This window comes from Fusarium graminearum, chromosome 1 (assembly GCF_000240135.3).
Source record: "Fusarium graminearum PH-1 chromosome 1, whole genome shotgun sequence".
NCBI classification, from domain to species: domain Eukaryota; kingdom Fungi; phylum Ascomycota; class Sordariomycetes; order Hypocreales; family Nectriaceae; genus Fusarium; species Fusarium graminearum.
This window is the reverse complement of record NC_026474.1, coordinates 11,391,169-11,412,363: the sequence shown is the minus strand read 5'-3', so window position 1 is coordinate 11,412,363 and position 21,195 is coordinate 11,391,169. Positions and strand designations below refer to the sequence as shown.

The following is a 21,195-nucleotide window of genomic DNA, read 5'->3' as shown; positions in this document are numbered from 1 at the left end:
ACAGCCCTGCATGAAGTATGAGTAGAAGGGTGTACAGAAGATTGGCTGACTTTGTGGGGGTTACCTTACGGTAAGTCACATATCATCTTTGAAATTGAGTCTAGATTTCGTGATCTTGAGTCTGTCATCTATTTGTGGGCCTTATGTACATTAAAAACACTATGAGAGGTTTCTTGCGCCGTGGCGCACCCCGCTGGTAAAAACAATCTACAGGTTTACTTGCCGAGACCTCACCACGGTTCTCTCTTGCATCACATTCCATAGGTCAACTGTGGCCTTCATCACATCCACTCCGTACATGTAGTCCTGCCACTGGCCGTTGCTCCAACGGTCTGGATTCTGCGTGCCGCTGACAATAGCCTCATCCCTGTCCCTCTGTTCAGGCCCATCGGGTAAGTGTAACGTATGCGCGGTTTTGGCCGCGCTGGCAGCTATCTGCTCCCCCCTGTCTTTACGAATTACCTCGTACATCTTCAAAGCCAGCTTGACATCTGCGGTGCAGGTCAAGGCTGTGGCAAGAACTGCAGCATCTTCGATGGCGTTGGCTGCGCCTTGCGCTACAAAAGGTAGCATGGGGTGACAGGCATCTCCAATAAGCGCCGTGCTTCCTTTGACCCACTGTGGAAGAGGCCGATACGAGTAAAGGTTCCATTCCATAACGTCTTGATCAGCGAGTTCTAGCCATCTGCGAATAGCTGGAGACCAGTTTTGGTAAAAGTCCAGCATCTCTTGACGGTCGCCCTTGGATGTCCAAACATCTTCCAGGTTGCATCTTTTTACAGGATGCACGAGGACGAGATTGTAGAGAGTGTTATTCTTTAGCGGGTATGCCATGATATGACCTCCAGGCCCCATGTATCGCATAGCAACATTCTGTTTAAGCATGCCAGATAACAGGGGATCTTGCTTGATTTTGTCGATTGGCACAAGAAGCCTGTATGCAGCGCTTCCAGTGCAGACAGGCCCGTCGTTAAACCCATCCGTCAGAGCCATTTGCTGTCGGATAGTCGATTTGATGCCATCAGCAGCGATGAGTAGATCGCCGTGCAGCCAAGACATTTCTCGGGTCTGGTTGTCGCGTACCTGCACGCTGGCGGAGAATTCCGGATCAGCACAGATGACTGTTTGTGAAGTCAAAATTTGACAACCAGCTTTTCTTGCAGCGTTCAACAGTGTTTCTTGCAAATCCCCTCGGTGAATTACACTCAAAGGGGCACCATATTTCAGACCAGTACCAGGCATGAGAGGTACTGTGCTAAGCTCGTCGTCGCCGGAATAACGTCTAGAAACACTTGTTAGTCGTTCCGTTGAAAGCGGCATTCGGGAAACACATACCTGATACTGACACGTTCTAACACTGTAGCATGTTCCATGATCTCTTCAAGAACTCCGAGTCTGTTCAGGATGCGAGAAGCATTGGGGGCTAGCTGTATCCCAGCCCCAACCTCATCTATCTTGTTGACTCTCTCCAGTATTGTGACTGAATGGCCGGTCTGGGAGAGGGAAATTCCTGCAGTTAAACCGCCAATGCCAGCACCAACAATGATGACATTCAGTGGCCTTGCCGCCCTTTGGCTACAAGGTACCCATCTGTCTCTGAGTGTATCCATTATGATGAGATTGAGCACGTAAATTGGACGATCAAATTGAACAAAACAACAATCTACAGTCTTGGTTCTTGAATGGATGCTGAAAAAGCTATTTATGCCTGTTGCTTTCCTGGGCTGCCTGGTATATGCACGGTAATCAAGCAACCCGCGCCACTGGGAACATAAACTGTAAAGTCTGAACAAGGAATTACAATAATAAAATTTACACTGCCTAATCGAATATTACATGAACCGTTGCTTTACCTGTCAATTTGTTGTGTTGGCTCATACATTCGCATGTGGTTAACCCCTGTTCAGCATTCTACCAATTTGCTAGTAGACTGTCCCAAGTACGTAGTGCCGTACTGGACAATGCAGCCTCTTCAGATCGCTGTATCTGAGAAGGCATCACTTCGCCGAAACTCGAGTTATTCTAGCCTGACTAGAATATCGCAATGGTTCAAATTGGGAAACGCTATCAGCTGCAGCCACTGAAGGATCAAATGGGGCCGGCCGCGGCCATTTCTTAAAGAACACCCCCCCAATACTGTACATTTCTGTATCTGTAAAGCGGGTGCAAGACGGAGGCGCGGCACGGAACGGGACGAAATAGGCAGTATTAGTGTCAGTTAGGGCTGCAGGTAAGATTTTAGTTGGATCCCATAAATCCTAGTAATTACGACCTCTCTATCAGATTAGGCAATAACTAAAAAATGTAACGTCGTTACGATACCCGATTACAGGGGAATCTTCTGTCCACCTGGAACAAGCTGATGGAAGACAAGGCTCGCGTCGTACTTGGCCCGGACCTGCTGCAGACGCTTCACATTATCCGTGCCATACGACTTGATAACTTCTTGTTTCGGACCAGCGTCATTCATGAACAGGTAGGGTACTTTCATGTTCTTTGGGATGGCGGCCTCGATCCTCTTGGAGAATGCCGCCAAAGCACGTTCCGCAGCAGCGTCGTCGTCTTTACTCCACCAAGCTGCGCTGAGTCCCAGCCAAGTCTGGTTCACTGCTTGTAGGCCAAGAGCATTGCCCCCGAGGGATTGACCAGCCAGAGCTACGTTGGCGGTGATGGGCTGGACAGTGCCAACCATCATGCCACCAGTAATACCGCGGAGATCGTCTAACTCAGGAGCTGTGCGAAAGATGCCGTCAATCTTCTTGTAGATTGCGCTACTTGGCTTGAATCCCGTCACATGCAGCGCCCAACGGGGAGAACCTCCAGGTGAGAAAAGACTCTGTAGTTGACTCAGAGTCATGATACCATCCTGGGCCATCAAAGGTTTCAGCGCATAGAAAGGCGCAAAAGCTTTGGGTTGGGGTTCCGGCTTCAGGTAGACCAGGGTCAAGACAATACTGTCGTTTATGGGCGCCAGGTTCATGTGCATGTTGGCATATAGATCCTTGTTAGGTGCAGACTGGTATTTGTTGACTGCCTGCAGGACCTCTGGCATCTGGGAAGCGTTGTAAAGGCTGACACTGCCCCACACACGATCCAGCACATACGTGCGGGATTTGAACTCGGTTACGACCCCTTAGAACATCATGCATGTTAGTATGAAAAAACTTTCTGCCAAGAATTGCGCAACCCCAGGCTTAGCCAGAGCTAAGACACGTACCGAAATTGTTGATGCCTCCTTTGAGACCCCAGAACAGATCCTTGTTGGAGGTAGCGCTCGCTTCAACAATGCTTCCATTGGAGAGGACAACCTAGACCGAACTGTAAGTGACTCATTCAAGATATTCCCACGTTTGACGCAACACGTACCTCGTAGCTGACAACATTATCGCATGCAAGGCCATGCAAATCCGTCAGATAGGAAAGCCCACTTCCTAGTGTCAAGCCGCCCACACCGACGGTCGGAACTCGTCCGCCAACCATGGTTCGGTTGAACTGTTCAAGGTGCTCGTAAACTTCACCCCATCTATTTCCAGGTCCGATTGAAACCAATGAAGTGGACGGGTCGAATACGGTCTTAGTCAGACGGTCCAGTGAAATCAAGATCCCATCGTTGATATTGGCATAGCCTGGATTGGCCGAATGGCCGCCGGACCGAATGGCAAACCTGGCTTTCTGGGCAACAGCAATTTTTACCACTTTGGACACTTCACTGGCATTTGAAGGTGAAACAATGCAGGCTGGTTGAGCCCATGCCGTCTGAGACCTAAAATAAGCGTAAGTGATTAGCAACTACAGAGCACAGATAACAAGGGTGGCAACTAGGACCTGTATGGGCTAGTGAGGCAGGGGTATGGTGCACGTACCAGTTTATCGTGCTCAACTCGGAGTAATCAGTGTCGTCGGGGAAGAATACGCCTTCTCCTAGGGCCTTGGCGATTTGACGACATGCCGAGGCCGTGGGGGTGTTTGGGGAAGCATTCGCTCGAGAGCCGAGCAGCAACGTAAGCGCTACTGCTTTCAATCCTACAGATAACATTTTACCGAAGGAGATAGGACGCAAGGTCGGATGAAAAGGAGTTATGGCAATAGAAGCGATAACCATGCTTCAAACCTACACATTATATACCCGTCTGGGAAAGAAGGTCCGGGACATGCTTGTAAGACAAACTCTAGAGGATTCTACCGGAGTTACAGTCCTAAGTGACAGTGAGGCACAGTCATTGAGGAACAAAAGACGCAGAGACCTGTTGGAGATACTCCGCATGGGTCCACTGGTTCAGCCGTGAACCTGATATTGCGAGATATCCAAGCTGCGTGCTTACACGTCTGACGCTAGGAGGGAGGGCGTAGTCTAGTGTTAGTCATGTAACCTGTGCAGTATCTATGTCGAAGTAGCTATCGATTACCAGGCACACGCAGGATAACCGGTTTTGGGTTAGAAAATATCGCCCGCTTGGTTCTCGATAATTTAGGTATCACAAAGCATCAAGTCAATCATTCTAGTCAACCGCCACGATAGCATCCCAAGACCATTTTGGAAACATGGATAGAGTAATCTCTAATACGGCTTTGTCGCCAACTTCCCTCGTGGTTCTGTGCGTGGTGATCGCTATAGCTGTTACCTGGTTGCGTTCCAGCAACTCAAACCAGCCTCCTCGACTTCAAGATAAGATCCCCTACATCACCAACACCATCCAATACCTTACCGATGCGGGACGGTTCATAGATCGCGTCAAGTATGTCCTCTATATTATCAAGTATCGAGATTTCGATGACAGTGCTAACACGGAATAACAGAGAGAAATTGGAAAAGGCCAATTCTGACATCGTAAGATTCAATGTGGGATTTATCCCTGCCTACGTCGTGAGAGGGCCAGACAATGTAAGAAAATTATTCAACTCGCCAAACACGCTGGATGGGAACTTTCTACAGCTCCTGCTTATGGATAAGCACTGGGGCATGCATCACCATGAGATCGCAAAGTTTGCCAACGACAAGACTGGCAGAGGCAAGGCACCGGCCCCTGGAACTGAGACCGTCCCTGAGTCTGAGAGGTACTGGCTTGGTCATGACCGTTTGTATGTCAACTATCTCGCCAACCGCCAGAACTCTGATGCTCTGGCCGATGTGTTCCATCGCACATTTCTGCAGCAGCTCAACTCTCTTTCAGAAGAATGGAGTACTATCAACCTCTTTGAGACGTTGAAAACCCTGATGGCAACGAGCGCTATTACTTCACTGTTCGGCACAAGAATATTCGACCTCAACCCGGATTTGATCAACGTCTACTGGCAGTTCGACGACATAGCTGGTCATTTAGTCTGGGGACTTCCCAAGTTCCTCCAGCGACGATCTGTTGCCACTAAAGACAGGCTGCACTCGATGACTCTCAAATATGTGAATTCGGCCTGGGAGAATTTTGACTGGGACAGTTCCGAAAGTGAAAGCCCCTGGGACCCTCACTTTGGATCACGACTGTGTCGCGAGACTGCTAAATGGTTCCGGGAGAATAACTTTTCTAATCATGCAGCAGCCGGACATGCGGTGGGTGCTCTGTTTGGGTAAGTTACATACACAGAAGAAAGACATGGGACTGGTTAACTGATCTGCATAGACTTAATGGAAACACGATACCTATCACAACATGGATTATGATGCACGCCATTCAAGACCCCGTTCTTTTCGAGGCGCTGCGAAAAGAAGCTTTATCTGTCTATGAAGATGATCCCCTGACGGGAGAGCGACACGTCAATACTCAAAAGCTTATCAATCTACCTCTGATGCAATCCGTATACGTTGAGGCTATGCGTGTGCATGTGTCATTCAATGTCACTAGACAGGCTTCACAACCTTTGGCGATAGGCGGATATGCCATTGAAAAAGGTGCACTCGTTCAAGCCTGCTCAAAGATTGCACACTTTGAGGAATCAACTTGGGGAGTTGAGGGACATCCCGCATCCGAGTTCTGGGCCTGGAGACATATCAAGTCCGTTGCAAGTGTGGACTCAGCGACTGGCAAGGCTGTACACCAGGACCAGTTTGCCATGAAAGGCAGACCCAGCTCCTTCTTCCCCTACGGTATGTCTATCCCGCGTAAATTCTACGAAACGGAAGCTAACTTGACGGCAAAGGCGCGGGCTATGTAATGTGCCCCGGTCGATTCTTCGCTAAGCAAGAGATATTACTGGCTGTTGCAATCTTGGTGGCGAACTTCGATATCGAATTTGAGCAATGGATCAAGGAGGATGGCTCTGATTCGGATAGGCCGGCGCAGGATGATGGTCGATATGCGGCATTTATCGCCATGCATCCTGATAGGGAGATGGTAATTCGATGCAGGCGTTCGAAAGATATCGCCAAGCGTGGCTGATGGTTGAAGTATTCAGCCGCTGCAAGATCCTGGCCCTTGCATATGTCAGCTTACTATGTACACCTTCCACATCAGATTAGCCTAGCGCGCACCCCTTGCCTCATTAGGCTATCCAGAGACTACATGCAGAACACTAAGTAGTATTGTCAATCACTGAGTAATATGCCGGGGCAAATGGTGCAACATGTGTCCTTGACGCCCAGGTTAGTTGTGGTAAATGACCAACTCATATGACTGTATAGCCAGAAAGTTTGGCTGGTCAGATTATTATTGACTACAATTTTGTTTTCACCTGTGGTATCTGTCGACCATTACAATCATTTCAAAGGTCATGGATGAACTCAAAGTCCTGAAAATCCCTGGAGCAGTTTATGTCTTGGCTGGAGCCTGTGTCTTGGTGTACTTCATATACCAGCGAGCCTATCCTAGGCCCTTGGCTGGTATACCATACAACAAGCATGCACTCAAGAGATTCGCTGGCGACCTTCCTGAGATCCAGGAACGTCAGAAAGACGGTGCCAGTATCCGGCCATGGTTTCTGGAGCAGGCCGGAAAACATCAATCGGCCATAATGCAGATTTTCCTAGGACCATTCGCGAGTCCGGCTGTCTTGATCTCTGACTTTCGCGAAGCTAGCGATATACTCATGCACAGAGAAGCTGACTTCAAGAGAGGCAAGAAAGTCGACGTATTCAAGGGAGTTCTTCCACATGCCCACCCAGCTATGGAAACATGGGATCCCAGGTTCAAGAACACCAGAGACTTGGTTAGAGATGTCATGACCCCTTCTTTTCTTCACTCGGTACGTGTTGACAGCCTTCCAAGTTTAACTCATAATGTCATTCTAAGACTTTACAAGGTCTCGGCTCCAAAGGTTCGCGAGGTTTCAATCAAACTCGCAGAGCTGTGGAAACTAAAGTCGCAATTTGCCACGGGTCGTCCTTTTGACGTGGCTGAGAACATTGTTGAATTCTCATTCGATGCCATTCTAAGTGCTGCTACTGGCCTCGGTCCCTCAGGTGGAGACGTAAATCAACAAGTTCTTCATCTCGCCGAGGTCTTGAAAGAGAAACCTTTGGAGTCCAGTGTGGATATTCATCGGCCCATCGAGGTTCCCGCACTTGACAGATCGACCAAGCTGAAATCTCTTGTCACGGATGAGGAGACTCTTTGGAAAGGCTTTTACATGCCATGGCCTGGACTGTACCACATGGTCAACGGTCTTCGCCCACAAGTCAAGGACGCACGGCGTGTTCTTCGAAATTATATCAACTCCCAGATCACAGATGCTATACCCAGACTGCAGACAGATGGAAAGCCTGAATGTGCTCTGGACTATGTCATCCAACGCGAAATCAAAGCTGCCTTGAAGGAAGGTCGTGCACCCGTACTAGACGATCCGCGCATCAGAGATCAGATATACGGGTACCTCATCGCAGGGCACGATACTTCAGCTGGCACACTGTCCTGGATCATACGCCGACTGATGGCGAATCCAGAGGAGCAGGTCAAGCTTCGTTCCAGTCTTCGCGAGACGTATCGTGCCGCTTGGGACGAGAAACGCATCCCAACCGCGCAAGAGCTCACCTCTCACGCCCCCTACCTAGATGCGTTCCTTGAAGAAGTCCTCCGGTACAATTGCCCAGTTGTGACAATTATGATCGTGGCTAGGAGAGACACAATCATTCTGGGCCACGCGGTGCCTGAAGATACACCTGTCTTTCTGAACCTCACAGGTGCTTCCATGTCACGCCCTTCGGTTCCTGTTGATGAGAGCCTCCGAAGCAAGTCTTCAAAGTCTTACAAACCGGCCAGAGAAAATTGGGATGACATGGACCCTGAGATGTTTTACCCCGAACGATGGCTTGTTGAAGATCAGGATGGAAAAAAATCATTCAGCGCTTCAGCTGGTCCGACGCTAGCTTTCAGTGCTGGTAATAGGGGATGCTGGGGGAAGCGTCTTGGATATCTCGAACTACGTGTTGTTCTTAGCATTTTAATATGGGTTTTCAATTTCGAAGAGGTTCCAGAGGAGATTGTTAACTGGGATACGTATGATTCACTAGTCACGGCTCCCAAGGAGTGCTTCGTCCGATTGACAGAAGCATACCCTGGAGCAATATAACAATGCAGTCATATATAGGACAATATTTGCTGCCAAAAGTATAGTAAAGTGTCTATTTATTAAAATTAAATATTTTGCAAGATTGTTGTTGCGCTTTCAGTGGTTACGGCTGATTAGGATCACAATACATTAAAGAAATAGGCGGTAACTGTACAGCCATATGGTAGCCAGCATGGCTTCTTGCCAGCCCGACAAGGAAGCCAATTTTCACTAATGGTGGTGCAACGAAAGCGCAGCGAAAGCACAGCGCACCCGGAATAATACTTCCGTGCTCAGTCTCTGTGTCTCAAAATCTGACTTTGTCTGACGAGATTACGTGTAGGAATCCTGACCTGGCGAGCGTATACGGAAACTCGCCTTTTCAGCTGAGACAAATCCTTCTGTAGGGGGTTCGTCGTGTATGCTGACCTATTCTTACAGAAGCAGAGTGTCTCCACCCAAAGTGCGACGTTTTACGTCTACTCCCCCAAGGCGGACGCCGAATTTCCATGCAGCCGACATTTAGCAGCTACGGGATCCCGGCACGGAACGCTTCTCGATATCGCCTAGTAGAGACTACTAGGTTTGTCTCATTATCCATTCAGCCCTGAGCTTCGCCTGAATCCTTTCTGTGGACTAGGCTGGGACATGGTGCTGGCGGTAACCATTGCACGATCTAATTATGAAACTGCACAACTTTTCATAGCTAGTGAGGCAATTGTAGACTGGACTTATGCTCATTTTGTGAGAATTCCTCAGGAGAAAGTGGATAAATGTTTATAAGGTTTATATGCGGACTACTGTTTATGTGACCGTCCTTTGCCGTTCACATTGTAGATAGGCACTTCCTTCTGTCTCTTGTATCCAGGTCAAACCATGAAGACGACACTACTGAGTGCACTTCTGGGTTGCACCAGTCTTACAGCTGCCCGCTCTCTCCCTACAGCCTATGATGAATTCAAAGTTGTAGCCAGAGATGCAGGTCTGTCTGATGCCGACATTCTCGAGCTAGGAGGGCGAGTCATTGCGACCAAGCGAGAGAGCAAAAATTCACTGGCCAGTCTCACTTGCGAAGCAGCCCTTCGTGCTCTTGGATCAAACGTGGTTGATACTGCACCAGTCAATCAAGAAGTCGCTTACGAGAACTGGTATGTCCATTGACTTCAGAATTCAACCCGCTATTATGATAACCATGCAACTGACCACCGACAGGTCCGCAACTTGCCATGCGATTCCAAGTTGCATCATCAAGCCTACGACCACCAAGCATGTTTCCACCGCTATGAAGATCATCAGTGGTCTGAAGTCTAGTTTTGCTGTGCGCAGCGGTGGACATTCGCCCAACCCGGGTGCTTCAAGCATTGACAAAACAGGAGTTTTGATCGACATGAAGGGACTATCGGATGTCTCAGTCTCATCTGATAAGAAGTCTGCTACTGTTGGTGCCGGTGCCCGATGGGGACATGTGTATTCTGTCCTTGATGAAGCGAAAACTATCGTGATCGGTGCCCGCCTTCCCCAAGTTGGAGTTGGTGGTTCCATTATCGGAGGTACGTCAACTGACTTGAGTCTATAAAAGACTTGCTGACACACCGCATTAGGAGGCTACTTCCACATCTCCGGGCTCTATGGCCTGGCTGCCGACAACGTCAAGAGTTTCGAGGTAGGTGATCCTTCTCTGCAATTTTATCTCTCCTTGTCTAATCACTGTTGTAGATTGTCCTGGCCGATGGAAGCATTGTCAATGCCAGCGCTCAGAAGAATACTGATCTTTTCTGGGCCCTCAAGGGCGGCGGTCCTAACTTTGGCATACTCACTCAGCTTGAACTCTACACTGTCCCTACATACCTTGTCTGGGGCCAAATCAACATCCATTCCACCGACCAGGCTCTTGAGCTCATCGAGGCCTTTGACGAGTGGCAGAACAACGGCGCTTCCGACACCAAGTCCACGGTTGCCTTGAGCATCGGACTCGATTCTATTACAGTTGGTCTTACTTATGCAGAGCCTGCCGCGGATCCGCCAAAGGCATTCGAACCATTCTACGGCATCAAGCCACTGCAGGTTGCTGTCCCTCCTTCCAACATCACCTTTAATTTTGTCAACCAAATTATTGGATCAGGCAATGCAACAGGTCCCAGTCGGTAAGTTACCTATTTACGCAAGGCATGGGAAATTAATCGTGATTGCTAATATGTCTTTGAAGTCACGACTACCGCGGTATCAGTACCAGAGTCGATACCGACTTGACAAAGAAGATGTATGAGTTCTGGCGCGACCGTGCCCTGGCCGTTCGTGAGAAGACAGGTGCCAGCCAAGGCTTCAGCATCCAACACGTTGGGCCAAACTTGGCCAACCAAGGCAAGCTCAAGGGCGGTAACGCGCTCAACATCCCGTCGGGCAACCAACAATGTATGTTTTAGCAATGCGCACAAAGAACCAACTAACCAGATGCCTCACAGGGTGGACTACACTTGTTGACTGGGACGATGCAGCCAATGACGACCTTGTACGCAGCGTGTCCATTGACACCACTAACCAATGGGAAAAGCTTGGCAAAGAGCGTGGCACATACCTACCATTCCTCTTCATGAACGATGGCTCGCGAGACCAGGACCCCCTTGCATCTTATGGCGCGACGAATCTGGCCAAGCTTAAGAAGATTGCCAAGAAATTTGACACAAACCAGGTCTTCCAAAAGCAACAGAAGGGTGGCTTTAAATTGTCCAAAGTTGGAAAGGTCTAATCAGGCAAAATTTCCTAGTGCTTATTTATGTATCGCTTGCATGAGTTGAATAGGAAGGGAGGTTGTGGACGGGGTGGATTACTTTAGTGTAGAATTCACTCTAATTACAGTAAAGTGGCTGGGTTTTGGGTTTAGACCTGACCTCCTTCGGAGGGTTTCATCATCCAAACCTCAAGAGGTTAGTACTGCACTGCATTAGATGGCATGGGTGTTGATCAGACCCTACCTTCAACCCCCACGTAGCACACATGCTTGCTGTTATCGCTATCTTGGCTTTCCACAATTCCTTATTCAGTTCCCTCGGAGGCCCTGCCAAAAGAAAATACCTGTTTGGGTCTTTCGGATGTGATGATTCAACTCCGCGTAAGCAAGCCACACCGTTGGACCCTGGTAAGATAACACAACACACTTCGGCAAATTATCACGGCAAGTAGCTGAGCAAACAGTACACAGCCCTATTGATCGGAGGCTAGAAAGCCACTAAGTCTTTGTCGCGAATGAAAGCGGCTAATTGATTCAATGTGAGTGGTAGGCTGTGTACTCTGTACGGGACGGTACACGAACGACCAACAAGCATATTTTCACCGGCGCCCTTCCCTGCGAAAGCCTCCGAACGCCCCACAACCCCTCTGAGCAGGGTCCCCTATCATCTGGCGTAGGCTTATTATTCAACATTCAATTTGAGACCAACAAGGGTCTCCAGCGCTTAAAGCTCTATTCTCATGCCCCAGCTACTACTCCCTCCTACTGTTGATTTGTTAACACTTCGTCCAACCATTCTCCTGCCATTGTACAATCGCCACATCTGTTCATTCATTTTCCCTCACAATGGCGGCCCCTTCGTTTGACACTACGCCAGAAAATCAGGCTGGAATTCTACATTTCTTCCGGCAGCAGCTGAGATACAAGCCCCAAGCTGTCACCGGTGTCAGCCTCGAGGGAAAGACGGGCATCGTCACTGGAGCTAGCTCAGGCATTGGACTTGAGACCAGTAGGCAGCTTCTCGATCTTGGTATCAGCAAGCTTATTCTAGCTGTTCGCAACTTGGAAAAGGGCAACGCAGCCGCTGAGGATCTGGCCAAGGGCCGAAATCCTCCTCTCAAGGAGGGCACCATTGAGGTGTGGAAGTTGGATCTCGACTTTTATGACTCCATTACCGCTTTTGCCGAGAAGGCCAAATCTCTAACGCGGCTCGACATGGTGCTTATGAACGCAGGGCTTTGTCCCGCCAAGCGTGTTGTGAATGAACAAACAAAGCATGACGAGATTATCCAGGTCAACTATCTATCCACCGCTCTTCTCACTCTCTTACTTCTGCCTGTCATCAAAGCCACGCGCCTAAATCAACCCGGACCAACTCGCGTCACCTTCACATCCTCAGAAGTGGCAGCATGGTCAAAATTCAAGTACGACAATGGCATGAACATCATCAAGACACTGGATTCTTCCGAAAAGGGTTCAGATACACTTTCCCAAATGTTTAACTCTAAGCTTCTTGGTCAGTTCTTCATCGCCGAACTTGCTAAGCGAGTGCCATCATCTCTCGCCATTATCAACGGAGCCTCGCCTGGCTCCATTCATGACTCTCAGTTCAACCGCGAGATTGACCAAACCTTCTCGGGCGCTATGGTGAAGAGGGTCATGAAGCATGTCGCTAACACGTCAGCCAATGGTGCACGTATGATGACAGATGCCATTGTCAAGCATGGTGAAGAGACACACGGACAGTTTTTGTCTTTCCAGAAGTTGGTACCGTAAGTTCCCCCTTAGCTAGAGCCATTATGAACAGGTTATTGATCGTACTAGTATGGCGCCAATCATCTATACCGATACCGGGAAGAAGTGCAGTGAGCAGCTTTGGAAGGAAACTATGGAAGAGTTGGCATTTGCCCAACCTGAGAGGTTGATCGAGAGTGTTTCGGCTTAGGTCTCACGTTCAAGTAAATGAGTTTAGGGATGTGATATAATAGCACCAGAGCTGTTTTCGGCAGTATCAGCGGGGGAAGCCGTCTCTTTTTCTACTAGTCAGATGTGCAAATGTCTACTACACACAGCGTTGGCCAGTTATGATACATCTTCACGATAGTGATGATGAGAATAGAACCATATAATTGACAGTACCCCACACATATAATCGAGCCCATGGTGTGTCCTACTATAAGGGACTATATACTTTGTCTTTCCTGTCTATCCTTATCTAGCCAGAAATTGTCCGTACCTTGTAAGCCGTACACTACTAGTACACTGCTTGGTCGTCTAATCATTCCCTTCCACCTAACTCTATTTACTTAACTAACGCAGTCGCTATTTCTTCCGACTTTATGAGCTTGCTCTCGGCCATAAGCATCACCGACAAAGTCTCCCATGTCTCGAAAAGATCTCGTTTCCGTACATCCTAAGACCTTTAGCGCTGAGTTGGACTATAGTCGTGTCATATGCTTTTGTGGGATCAAAATGTTTCCCAGATTTGCAAGCCTGATGCGATTTGTCATACGTACCATGATTCTATGAAGGTTCAGAGAATCTTAGTGACACTACAACATGGAATCTGAAACGGGGAACTCTATGGCTTCCTCTCCCTTCCTCATCATAAAGTTATTACTAACCTCTATCAGGCTCATACAAACCTCAAATATTTATAGCTATTTAATAAGGAAGCCAGAAGTAGCTTCCTAGCCTTACTTATTATATAGCTTATCTCGAACAATAAGACTTATAGAAGCATACAAAAAGTTTTTACACCGGCGTCAATTGATCATTGATTAGATAGCTTTATGTGCAATTGATTGACTGGTATAACCTTGCTAGAAATGTCGACAAAATATCAAACGTAGAGTGATTAGATATTCCTAATACGCCATGCCTGACTCTTGATACAATCAGAACAGTCCCAACAACCCTTATCACTCCAGCTCAATTTACTAGAGCCAGCTGTATCCCACTGGATGTACTTGAGCTAGTGATATCCGATTGCGCACTTGCCATACGACTCAGAATAAGCTAATGTGACGCAATCGGGGTTTACGTTGCATAGAGCTGCGCAGCGCTCTTCAGAGTCCTGATTGGGGAATTTAGAAGGCACCTCATCGTATGCCCAAGGAAAGTAACCCTCATACTGGCAGACCAAGTCACTGGATAGATCGTCTTTGATCTCACAAACCGCCTCTTCGCTTATAATAGAAGGAGCGCAAGTTACGTTAGGCAATGCCGCGGCCTCTTCAACCAAGTAATTATCCCGTTCCCTATCAGTGCAGAAACAGTTGTAACAACTCTGCTCACTCCAATCCAGTAAGCCTTCAAAGTAACCAGGTGTAAGTGAGCTATCATGGATAGAGCGAGACAAGAAGACACATTTATTTAAATTATAATTCCAAGCTGAGGCCTTGCACCGGTGGGGCATATGGAAATAAAGGGCTAAGCAGTGGTTAGTGTCGACCTGCTAAAGATATTCTTTATCTTGAAGTGTAAAAGTGTTCCTGAACGAGCCGGATTGATCACAATCAGCCTGCTTGTAGTTCTTGACAGGCGTGCATCCGTCAGACAGGGCAAGCGTACACTGAGGGATTTCCGACTCGATAGCCGTAGGTACGTAGGATGAGACAAAGGTGGTCAGAGGCTTGGTAGGCGATAGGACCACAGTCGTGTGCTCGGAGATTTGAGTGGCCGAAAGGGGGGCAGAAGAGAAGGTTTCACTAGTACTGTCACCCTTAGTAGAGCAATCATTTGAGCACGACCAGCAGCCCAGAGAACTCCATGCAAGTATAAACCCAGCCGAGCTCTGGTCCACTGCCTCTTGAAACACGGTGATTGCGAAGGCTGCGTTGCTAAAAATACACCTTCTTCGCGCATCGTCGTATGCTGAGGCGGCGCAGCCATCCAACTGGAAGCAAATGACTACACACTGGAGGGAACTTTGCTGCAGTGTCTCTTTATCAAAGTCGTGGGTGGTGTGGGGGCTGAAATCACTGGTGTCAAGGCTTCCCATCTGTTCACAGATAAGATCCAACGATGGCGAGCTGAGTTAATGACAAGTAGGGCAAGATGTAGCGGAGGGGGTGATGGAAGTCATCACAGCCGTTGGAACAGTATGCTCAGGGATGTAAGTGGCCGATGTTGGCGCAAACTCTGAAGCAGTCGAAATATCTGCTGGGTTCGCAACTTAGCAACCCTGGCATTCGAAGCAATCGAAATCATTCCAGATCAAAGATCGTTGCTTGTCAAGGTCAATACCAGCAACGCCCAGTCTGTCGCCGAGCATCAAGCAGAAAGTCTCTTGACCCAAAGTGTTCAACGCAAAAGCTTTGCAGCTAGTGCCTTCTTGTTTGCACAGCAGCGCACAATCTGCCATGGAATTCTGTCTGGGGTTGCTCCATTTGGCACGACCCCATGTACCAACTTTAGGGACTCCATAGGCCCAGCAGGCTCGAGGTGCGTCAGGCTGACTGTTTTTATCAGCAGGTCCAAGTTCGAATATCATTCTCTGTTCCTGTGGACACGTCTTCAGTGGCAGGCATTGACATAGTCGGTGGACCATTTGCGAAGATATTTGATAGGCTGTGGACATTGCAAGCTGTGGACACACCAAATGCTGTTTGGTCAGCGTCCGAAGTAGGGTCATATGCTGCACTGGACGGCGCATCCATTGTAGAAGGCTTACCGGTGGTGACTTGAATGTTCGGTGTCTCAGTTGTGGGAGATGCAGTCGCTGGGCTAGTTGTGGTGCGAGGAGTAGGTACACCACCCTCGTTGCCAAAATTGGTCGCCACATCGTCGATGTTATCAGGAGTGACCTGGTTAGACATAAAGATAGAGTCGACATAAATGATTGCAATTCCGCCAATCGGACAGGTGAAAGAGAGTAAGAAGGTACCCTCTGTATGAGGAACATCCGTCTGTGTTAGGATGGTAGCCCACTGGATGACCTGCCTCGAGCTAATAATATTGGACATGTAAAGTTCAAGATTGCCAATTGAAGCGCTGATATCGCACATGTTGACACTGATGGTAGTAATCGCGGCGCAAAAGAAACGAACAGTGTACTTGTTTTTGGTGTTGAGATCGCTAACCTGCTGCGAAATACGGACGGCGTTTCCAACGGCTCGCTTGCGCCCGGCCGGGCTACCAGTAGCCGACAGCTCGACGCATCCCTGTTCTTTGCTACCATCGCCTGTGTAGCCCTTGTTGAGGAGGATCTGAGCTTCGCCTTCAACGGAGAAGCCAGGGACCGGGTTACCGACAGTGCCTCTAGTGGCAAAGTTTCCACCTGCGATTTTGTTCTTAACAATAAGTGGTCCCTCTGTCTCGGAAGAAGTTGGATTCGCTGTCATGGTTACATCTTTGGTGGTAGTGATGCTGGGAGGATGGGGTTTGCATCGACTTGCAAGTGCAGCATTGAAGTTGCCTAAGATGACCAATGTCATCAAACCTAGAACTGAACGCATGCTGAGAACTTGGCGTAGCCAGTGTTCAAACAGATACAGGGTAAAAATCGAATCCAAGTTCAGCAAGAGTGTAAGTCAGAGTCATTAAGAGCGGTACGTTTACTTATAAAGGACAGCAGCCATAAAATCGCAGAAAGCAAATTACCATTACCCAATATCGACATTTGGTCAGCATTCAGCTGGTGTCAACAGCACCATTTCCACGTCAATTTTAAGACTAAATATTTGAGGGCCAAATTGATCTTGACTAGTTGACGCCTCGTTCTTCCCATTGGTAGATAAATGATCAAGTCTCCGAGTAAAATGTGCCAGACATAATAGTTACCATCCATAACCCCTCTTTCGCCAGGCAAAATAAAAAAAAAACTCCACCAAAACTCACCAACTTCACTTATATAGAATTTGGCCAAATTGATAGAAATGCATAAAACCATTCATTTAAGAAGTCATAAGTAGATTTATCTATTGTACTCTGTTTTTTTTTCCTATCCGCCGTGACCGCCTGGTTGGTTGGTGGGGTATGTTTTCCTTTCTGACTTCGATGATAGAACTAGCCTCCGATTCTGACTCTTGCTTTTATACTTACAAATAAATATATTTGCAGAGGGGTATATAACTTGCCTCGTGATCCCCCTGGATAAATACGACTCACTAGTAGGCGTTTGAATCCGGGTTTAGAAGGGGGGAGTGGTCGTGGACGTCCTGGATGCTGAGATACGACGCGGACGATAAAGGAGTTAATGAGTGGGTCTGTTATTTGAGACGCGTCTGTTAAGGGGTTCTGCTACGTATCCATAACAGGCACTAACACTAATGCTCTAATTTCTCGTCAGTTCGTGTTGGTGTTTGTTATATTCGTTAGAATAACTCCAAAAGGTTGTAAGGATCCTCGCATTGGATGCACAGAAATGGCTAGTGGCAGCAACCCTTCTCTAGTTATGCATGAGACAAATGTGTCAAAGCTCAGCCTCACTAATAAGTGGCTGCAGGGTATTGATGTCAATTGACGTCTTGACAGGTTTAAGGACATTCGAAGAATTTGAATGTAAAATAAACTGACAGTATTTAATTTAAGATGATTATGACTTATGCCTCCTGATAAGCGCTTTCCGAAATCACAACCCTTTATACTTTTTACTTGAAATGACAAAAAACAGAACATTCAAGTTTTATTAGCCCTGCAGCATTTAATGAATGTTCATCAAACCGACAATCTGTCTAGCACACGTGATGCAGAGATATGCCATCTAATCTTATCTTATCTTAAAAATCAACTCAAATTGATCAGAATAAAGTCATGGAACATTGGTCGCAAGTTTTGTCTACTAATTAAAATTAAAGACCACAACTAGCTGAACCATTGACACATGCTATTGTACTCCCTATCCTCGGTTACTATGGCTTACTTGGCTTTAGAGCCAAATTCATATCAGCGGAACAAGCACGCGATAAGAAAAGTCTGATGAGGCTCCGCTATTCCGGTGTCATATGCCAGATGTGCTCAAGACTCGGATCCACATGAAGCCATATCAAAGCAGCAACTGTGGATCTTTAAGGGTTACCGAGGCTCTTGTAAAATTAATTTACCGTCTAAAAGGTACTTGATGTCTGATTTTTGTCTATATCTTAGCTTTATCTTGTATCTCGATGTCAGACGCGAAGCATAGTACACTCTTTTAATCTACCACTGCACGTGCTGTCATTAACCTCTTTTTTCCTTCATTTCACCGACTCATTCTAGGCAAAGATGGGTATCGTAGATCAACCGCAATCAAAAGGCCAAGAGTCAACCCCAGGTGACTTTGCTGCCGTTCAGAAGTCAATCATTGATCTTCTAAACCAGCCTGACTACGATGATGGAAGTGCCGGACCCGTTCTTGTGCGTCTTGCTTGGTAAGTCTATAAAGCATCCAAGATGTGCGACTTGATGACTGATCTGTGCCCAGGCACTCATCCGGCACATACGACAAAGTAACAGACACAGGCGGTTCCAACGGCGCTGGCATGCGATACGAAGCTGAAGGTGGAGATCCTGCCAATGCCGGCCTACAGAATGCTCGTGTTTTCCTTGAGCCTGTCAAACGTCTTCACCCGTGGATAACATACTCTGACCTCTGGACACTCGCTGGCGTGACGGCGATACACGCCATGGGTGGACCAGAAATTGACTGGCTGCCGGGACGAACCGACTTTGTCGATGACAGTAAGCTTCCGCCTCGTGGTCGTCTCCCAGACGCAGCACAAGGAGCAGAGCATATTCGTCATATTTTCTATCGAATGGGATTCAACGATCGCGAGATCGTAGCTCTTAGTGGTGCACATAATCTTGGTCGTTGCCATACTGCAAACTCTGGCTTTGAAGGCAAATGGGTCAACAACCCTACCCGGTTCTCCAACCAGTACTTTCGTCTTTTGCTATCGGAAACCTGGACTGAAAAAACAATTCCCGAGTCTGGCCTGCTCCAGTTCTCCTCCGTTGATCAAGATACAGAGGAGGAGTTGATGATGCTTCCCACTGACATAGCACTCACGACGGACTCTGAGTTCTCCAAGTACGTGCAATTATATGCAAAGGACAAGGATGTATTTTTCCAAGACTTTAAGAAAGCATTTGCAAAGTTGCTGGAACTTGGAATAGCAAGAAACTCGGAAGGCAAGGTTATCAATACTGATAATCAGAAGGGAGGTTATAGAAGTGCGCCAAAGAAGAGTGATTCGACACCTGCTACTTCAGGTCAACCAGGAGCATCCAAGACTGGTGGATGTCCCGTGATGCATCACAAAGCAAAATTATAAGGATTGAATTGGATACACAATCATGTACTCTTGCTTATTTAGAAATTTAGAAATGTTTTTATTGGATGCAGTTTATCTATACATATAGAGACTTTAGGGAAGGCGGTAATAGAAATATCAGTTACAAAAACGTGTACCTCTCACGTCAGCAAGGTGATTCCACAGGAAAATAAAATTGTACCCCTAAGCGGTGTAATAATGCCCATGCTGACATGTGCGGCGTAAAGAAAGTCAGATTGTACTTGACTGACTCCGACTGCCAGACAGATGATGCTAGATATATATCATATATCAACTCACCCCGGATCCAGAAATCGATACCGGGGCTTACCTTTTCCGAACAGGAGTACTTAGCGAAGGAGCTGTTACACCCATCAAGGTTCTTGACAGATGGCTTTATGGGGTAAGGCAGTCATTGAGTGTAACATGATTGGTATAAGTAAGGTTGTGAGTGGCCAAGCTTATGATTTTAAGTTCGCCAATGTCGTCCAATAGATTCAAAACTCGCATACCAGTAGATCGGTTAATGTAACCAGATTGAACGAACATGATGTCGACAAGACTTTGAATGATGTCAACAAAACACTCCGTCCTTGGTGGCATAACCTTCACTCTAGAAGAGCCGCGTAGAGGTTCACCTTGACACTATAGCAGATAGGGTACAAATATCAGTCTTATCAATTGAATCTATAACTTAAATTCTCTCAGCAATATCGAATTGTTATTGATGTCTCTTCCTCAAAACCTTCACACCATCCACACGGTCTGTCATCCTGCCCTGCCTCACTTTGCCAGGAGTCACCTGTCGTAAGTATCAGCCACTGTCAACTCACGAGTCTGCTCATCCCACTAATGACCCGGGTTAGATGGCGCGGTCTTCTTCAAAGTAAGAGGCACCACTTCATCTGACTTTGCCGAGGTTGAAGCATTCCAGCCGACAGTGTACACACCCTCAATGTCGGTGTCCTGCCTATACCAGAGAGAAAGCATAGATCCACTTTCCTCAGCCATGAAAAATGTTCCGTAGAACATAAAGGTTGAGATGTAGTTGCTGGTGTCGTCGGTGCTGTTAACCATTTTGACAGATTTAGATGCAGACGATGGACCAGGCACGACGAGGGACTTGTTGGACCATGTAGGATGTCTGTCGCCCGGAAGGTCTGTTTTGTTGGGAGAACCAATCAATCCATCGTCAGATAGCATGACTAGACTGCATTAACAACTTGTGTTAAGTGTTGTGTGTTGAAGTACTTGACTTACATTGGATCGGTGCAACCTGGGTATCATCAAGACGGCTGAAGTTGCCTACGTATAGCTGATCTATTGAAAGATTAGCAACCACTCAATGTACTATCGGTCAAGATCAGTCGTACCGCCTGAGGAGAAAAGCGAAAGGCCACCAACGTCAGGGCCATAAGCATAGAGGGAAAACGGTTTCGAATTGTCAGCTGCAGCAGCATAGGTAACGAAAGCTGGCAATGCAGCCTTGATAAGATCTGAAGCACGCATAACTGTTGAGCTGTCGGAAAGTATGGATGTAGGACTATGAGTGCTGGATCCGCTTGTGGGCAAATTCAACGGAAGGAAATGATAAGTGATATAGCCAAAGAAAGGTTCAAATAAGACCGTGCCACGGGACATGTCTCATGTGACGACTATCCGCTTACACAACGGTTCGGGTTAAAATTAATGGCTTACGCATCTCATGCGCCTTGTTTTTACGGGTTCTCCCACAAG

At 47.5% G+C, this 21,195-nt stretch overlaps 9 protein-coding genes across 9 annotated transcripts; 5 read left to right on the top strand and 4 right to left on the bottom strand.

Annotated features, from left to right (window-relative positions):
* Positions 1-207: 207 nt before the first annotated feature.
* FGSG_10612 (uncharacterized protein) lies at positions 208-1,610 on the bottom strand (the record flags this gene model as incomplete). Its single annotated transcript, XM_011321315.1, has 2 exons — positions 208-1,282; positions 1,336-1,610. 2 exons carry the CDS (start codon positions 1,608-1,610, stop codon positions 208-210), a joined length of 1,350 nt encoding a protein of 449 aa, XP_011319617.1.
* Positions 1,611-2,326: 716 nt separating this feature from the next.
* On the bottom strand, positions 2,327-4,036 carry FGSG_10611 (uncharacterized protein; the record flags this gene model as incomplete). The annotated part of the gene is made up of 4 exons (XM_011321314.1): positions 2,327-3,132; positions 3,218-3,308; positions 3,367-3,763; positions 3,864-4,036. The coding sequence occupies 4 exons, from the start codon at positions 4,034-4,036 to the stop codon at positions 2,327-2,329; spliced, it is 1,467 nt and encodes a 488-aa protein (XP_011319616.1).
* Positions 4,037-4,942: 906 nt separating this feature from the next.
* Positions 4,943-6,371, top strand: FGSG_13797 (uncharacterized protein; the record flags this gene model as incomplete). Its single annotated transcript, XM_011321313.1, has 3 exons — positions 4,943-5,562; positions 5,616-6,079; positions 6,133-6,371. The coding sequence occupies 3 exons, from the start codon at positions 4,943-4,945 to the stop codon at positions 6,369-6,371; spliced, it is 1,323 nt and encodes a 440-aa protein (XP_011319615.1).
* A 331-nt stretch (positions 6,372-6,702) lies between these two features.
* Positions 6,703-8,141, top strand: FGSG_13796 (uncharacterized protein; the record flags this gene model as incomplete). Its single annotated transcript, XM_011321312.1, has 2 exons — positions 6,703-8,003; positions 8,108-8,141. 2 exons carry the CDS (start codon positions 6,703-6,705, stop codon positions 8,139-8,141), a joined length of 1,335 nt encoding a protein of 444 aa, XP_011319614.1.
* A 1,210-nt stretch (positions 8,142-9,351) lies between these two features.
* Positions 9,352-11,332, top strand: FGSG_10609 (uncharacterized protein; the record flags this gene model as incomplete). Its single annotated transcript, XM_011321311.1, has 6 exons — positions 9,352-9,623; positions 9,688-10,025; positions 10,077-10,138; positions 10,192-10,619; positions 10,682-10,887; positions 10,938-11,332. The coding sequence occupies 6 exons, from the start codon at positions 9,352-9,354 to the stop codon at positions 11,219-11,221; spliced, it is 1,590 nt and encodes a 529-aa protein (XP_011319613.1). The 3' UTR covers positions 11,222-11,332.
* Positions 11,333-12,004: 672 nt separating this feature from the next.
* Positions 12,005-13,349, top strand: FGSG_10608 (uncharacterized protein). The gene is made up of 2 exons (XM_011321310.1): positions 12,005-12,975; positions 13,028-13,349. The coding sequence occupies exons 1-2, from the start codon at positions 12,050-12,052 to the stop codon at positions 13,146-13,148; spliced, it is 1,047 nt and encodes a 348-aa protein (XP_011319612.1). The 5' UTR covers positions 12,005-12,049; the 3' UTR covers positions 13,149-13,349.
* A 2,159-nt stretch (positions 13,350-15,508) lies between these two features.
* Positions 15,509-16,548, bottom strand: FGSG_10607 (uncharacterized protein; the record flags this gene model as incomplete). The annotated part of the gene is made up of 2 exons (XM_011321309.1): positions 15,509-15,663; positions 15,804-16,548. The coding sequence occupies 2 exons, from the start codon at positions 16,546-16,548 to the stop codon at positions 15,509-15,511; spliced, it is 900 nt and encodes a 299-aa protein (XP_011319611.1).
* A 1,861-nt stretch (positions 16,549-18,409) lies between these two features.
* On the top strand, positions 18,410-19,458 carry FGSG_10606 (cytochrome c peroxidase; the record flags this gene model as incomplete). The annotated part of the gene is made up of 2 exons (XM_011321308.1): positions 18,410-18,555; positions 18,609-19,458. The coding sequence occupies 2 exons, from the start codon at positions 18,410-18,412 to the stop codon at positions 19,456-19,458; spliced, it is 996 nt and encodes a 331-aa protein (XP_011319610.1).
* Positions 19,459-20,307: 849 nt separating this feature from the next.
* FGSG_10605 (uncharacterized protein) lies at positions 20,308-21,099 on the bottom strand (the record flags this gene model as incomplete). The annotated part of the gene is made up of 3 exons (XM_011321307.1): positions 20,308-20,663; positions 20,719-20,778; positions 20,832-21,099. 3 exons carry the CDS (start codon positions 21,097-21,099, stop codon positions 20,308-20,310), a joined length of 684 nt encoding a protein of 227 aa, XP_011319609.1.
* Positions 21,100-21,195: the final 96 nt, after the last annotated feature.

Excerpts from the sequence above, each read along its gene's own strand:
- FGSG_10608 (XM_011321310.1), top strand. The coding sequence starts at position 12,050 with ATGGCGGCCCCTTCGTTTGACACTACGCCAGAAAATCAGGCTGGAATT. Across the intron at positions 12,976-13,027 it reads TCTTTCCAGAAGTTGGTACC|TATGGCGCCAATCATCTATA; the intron begins GTAAGTTCCCCC and ends TGATCGTACTAG.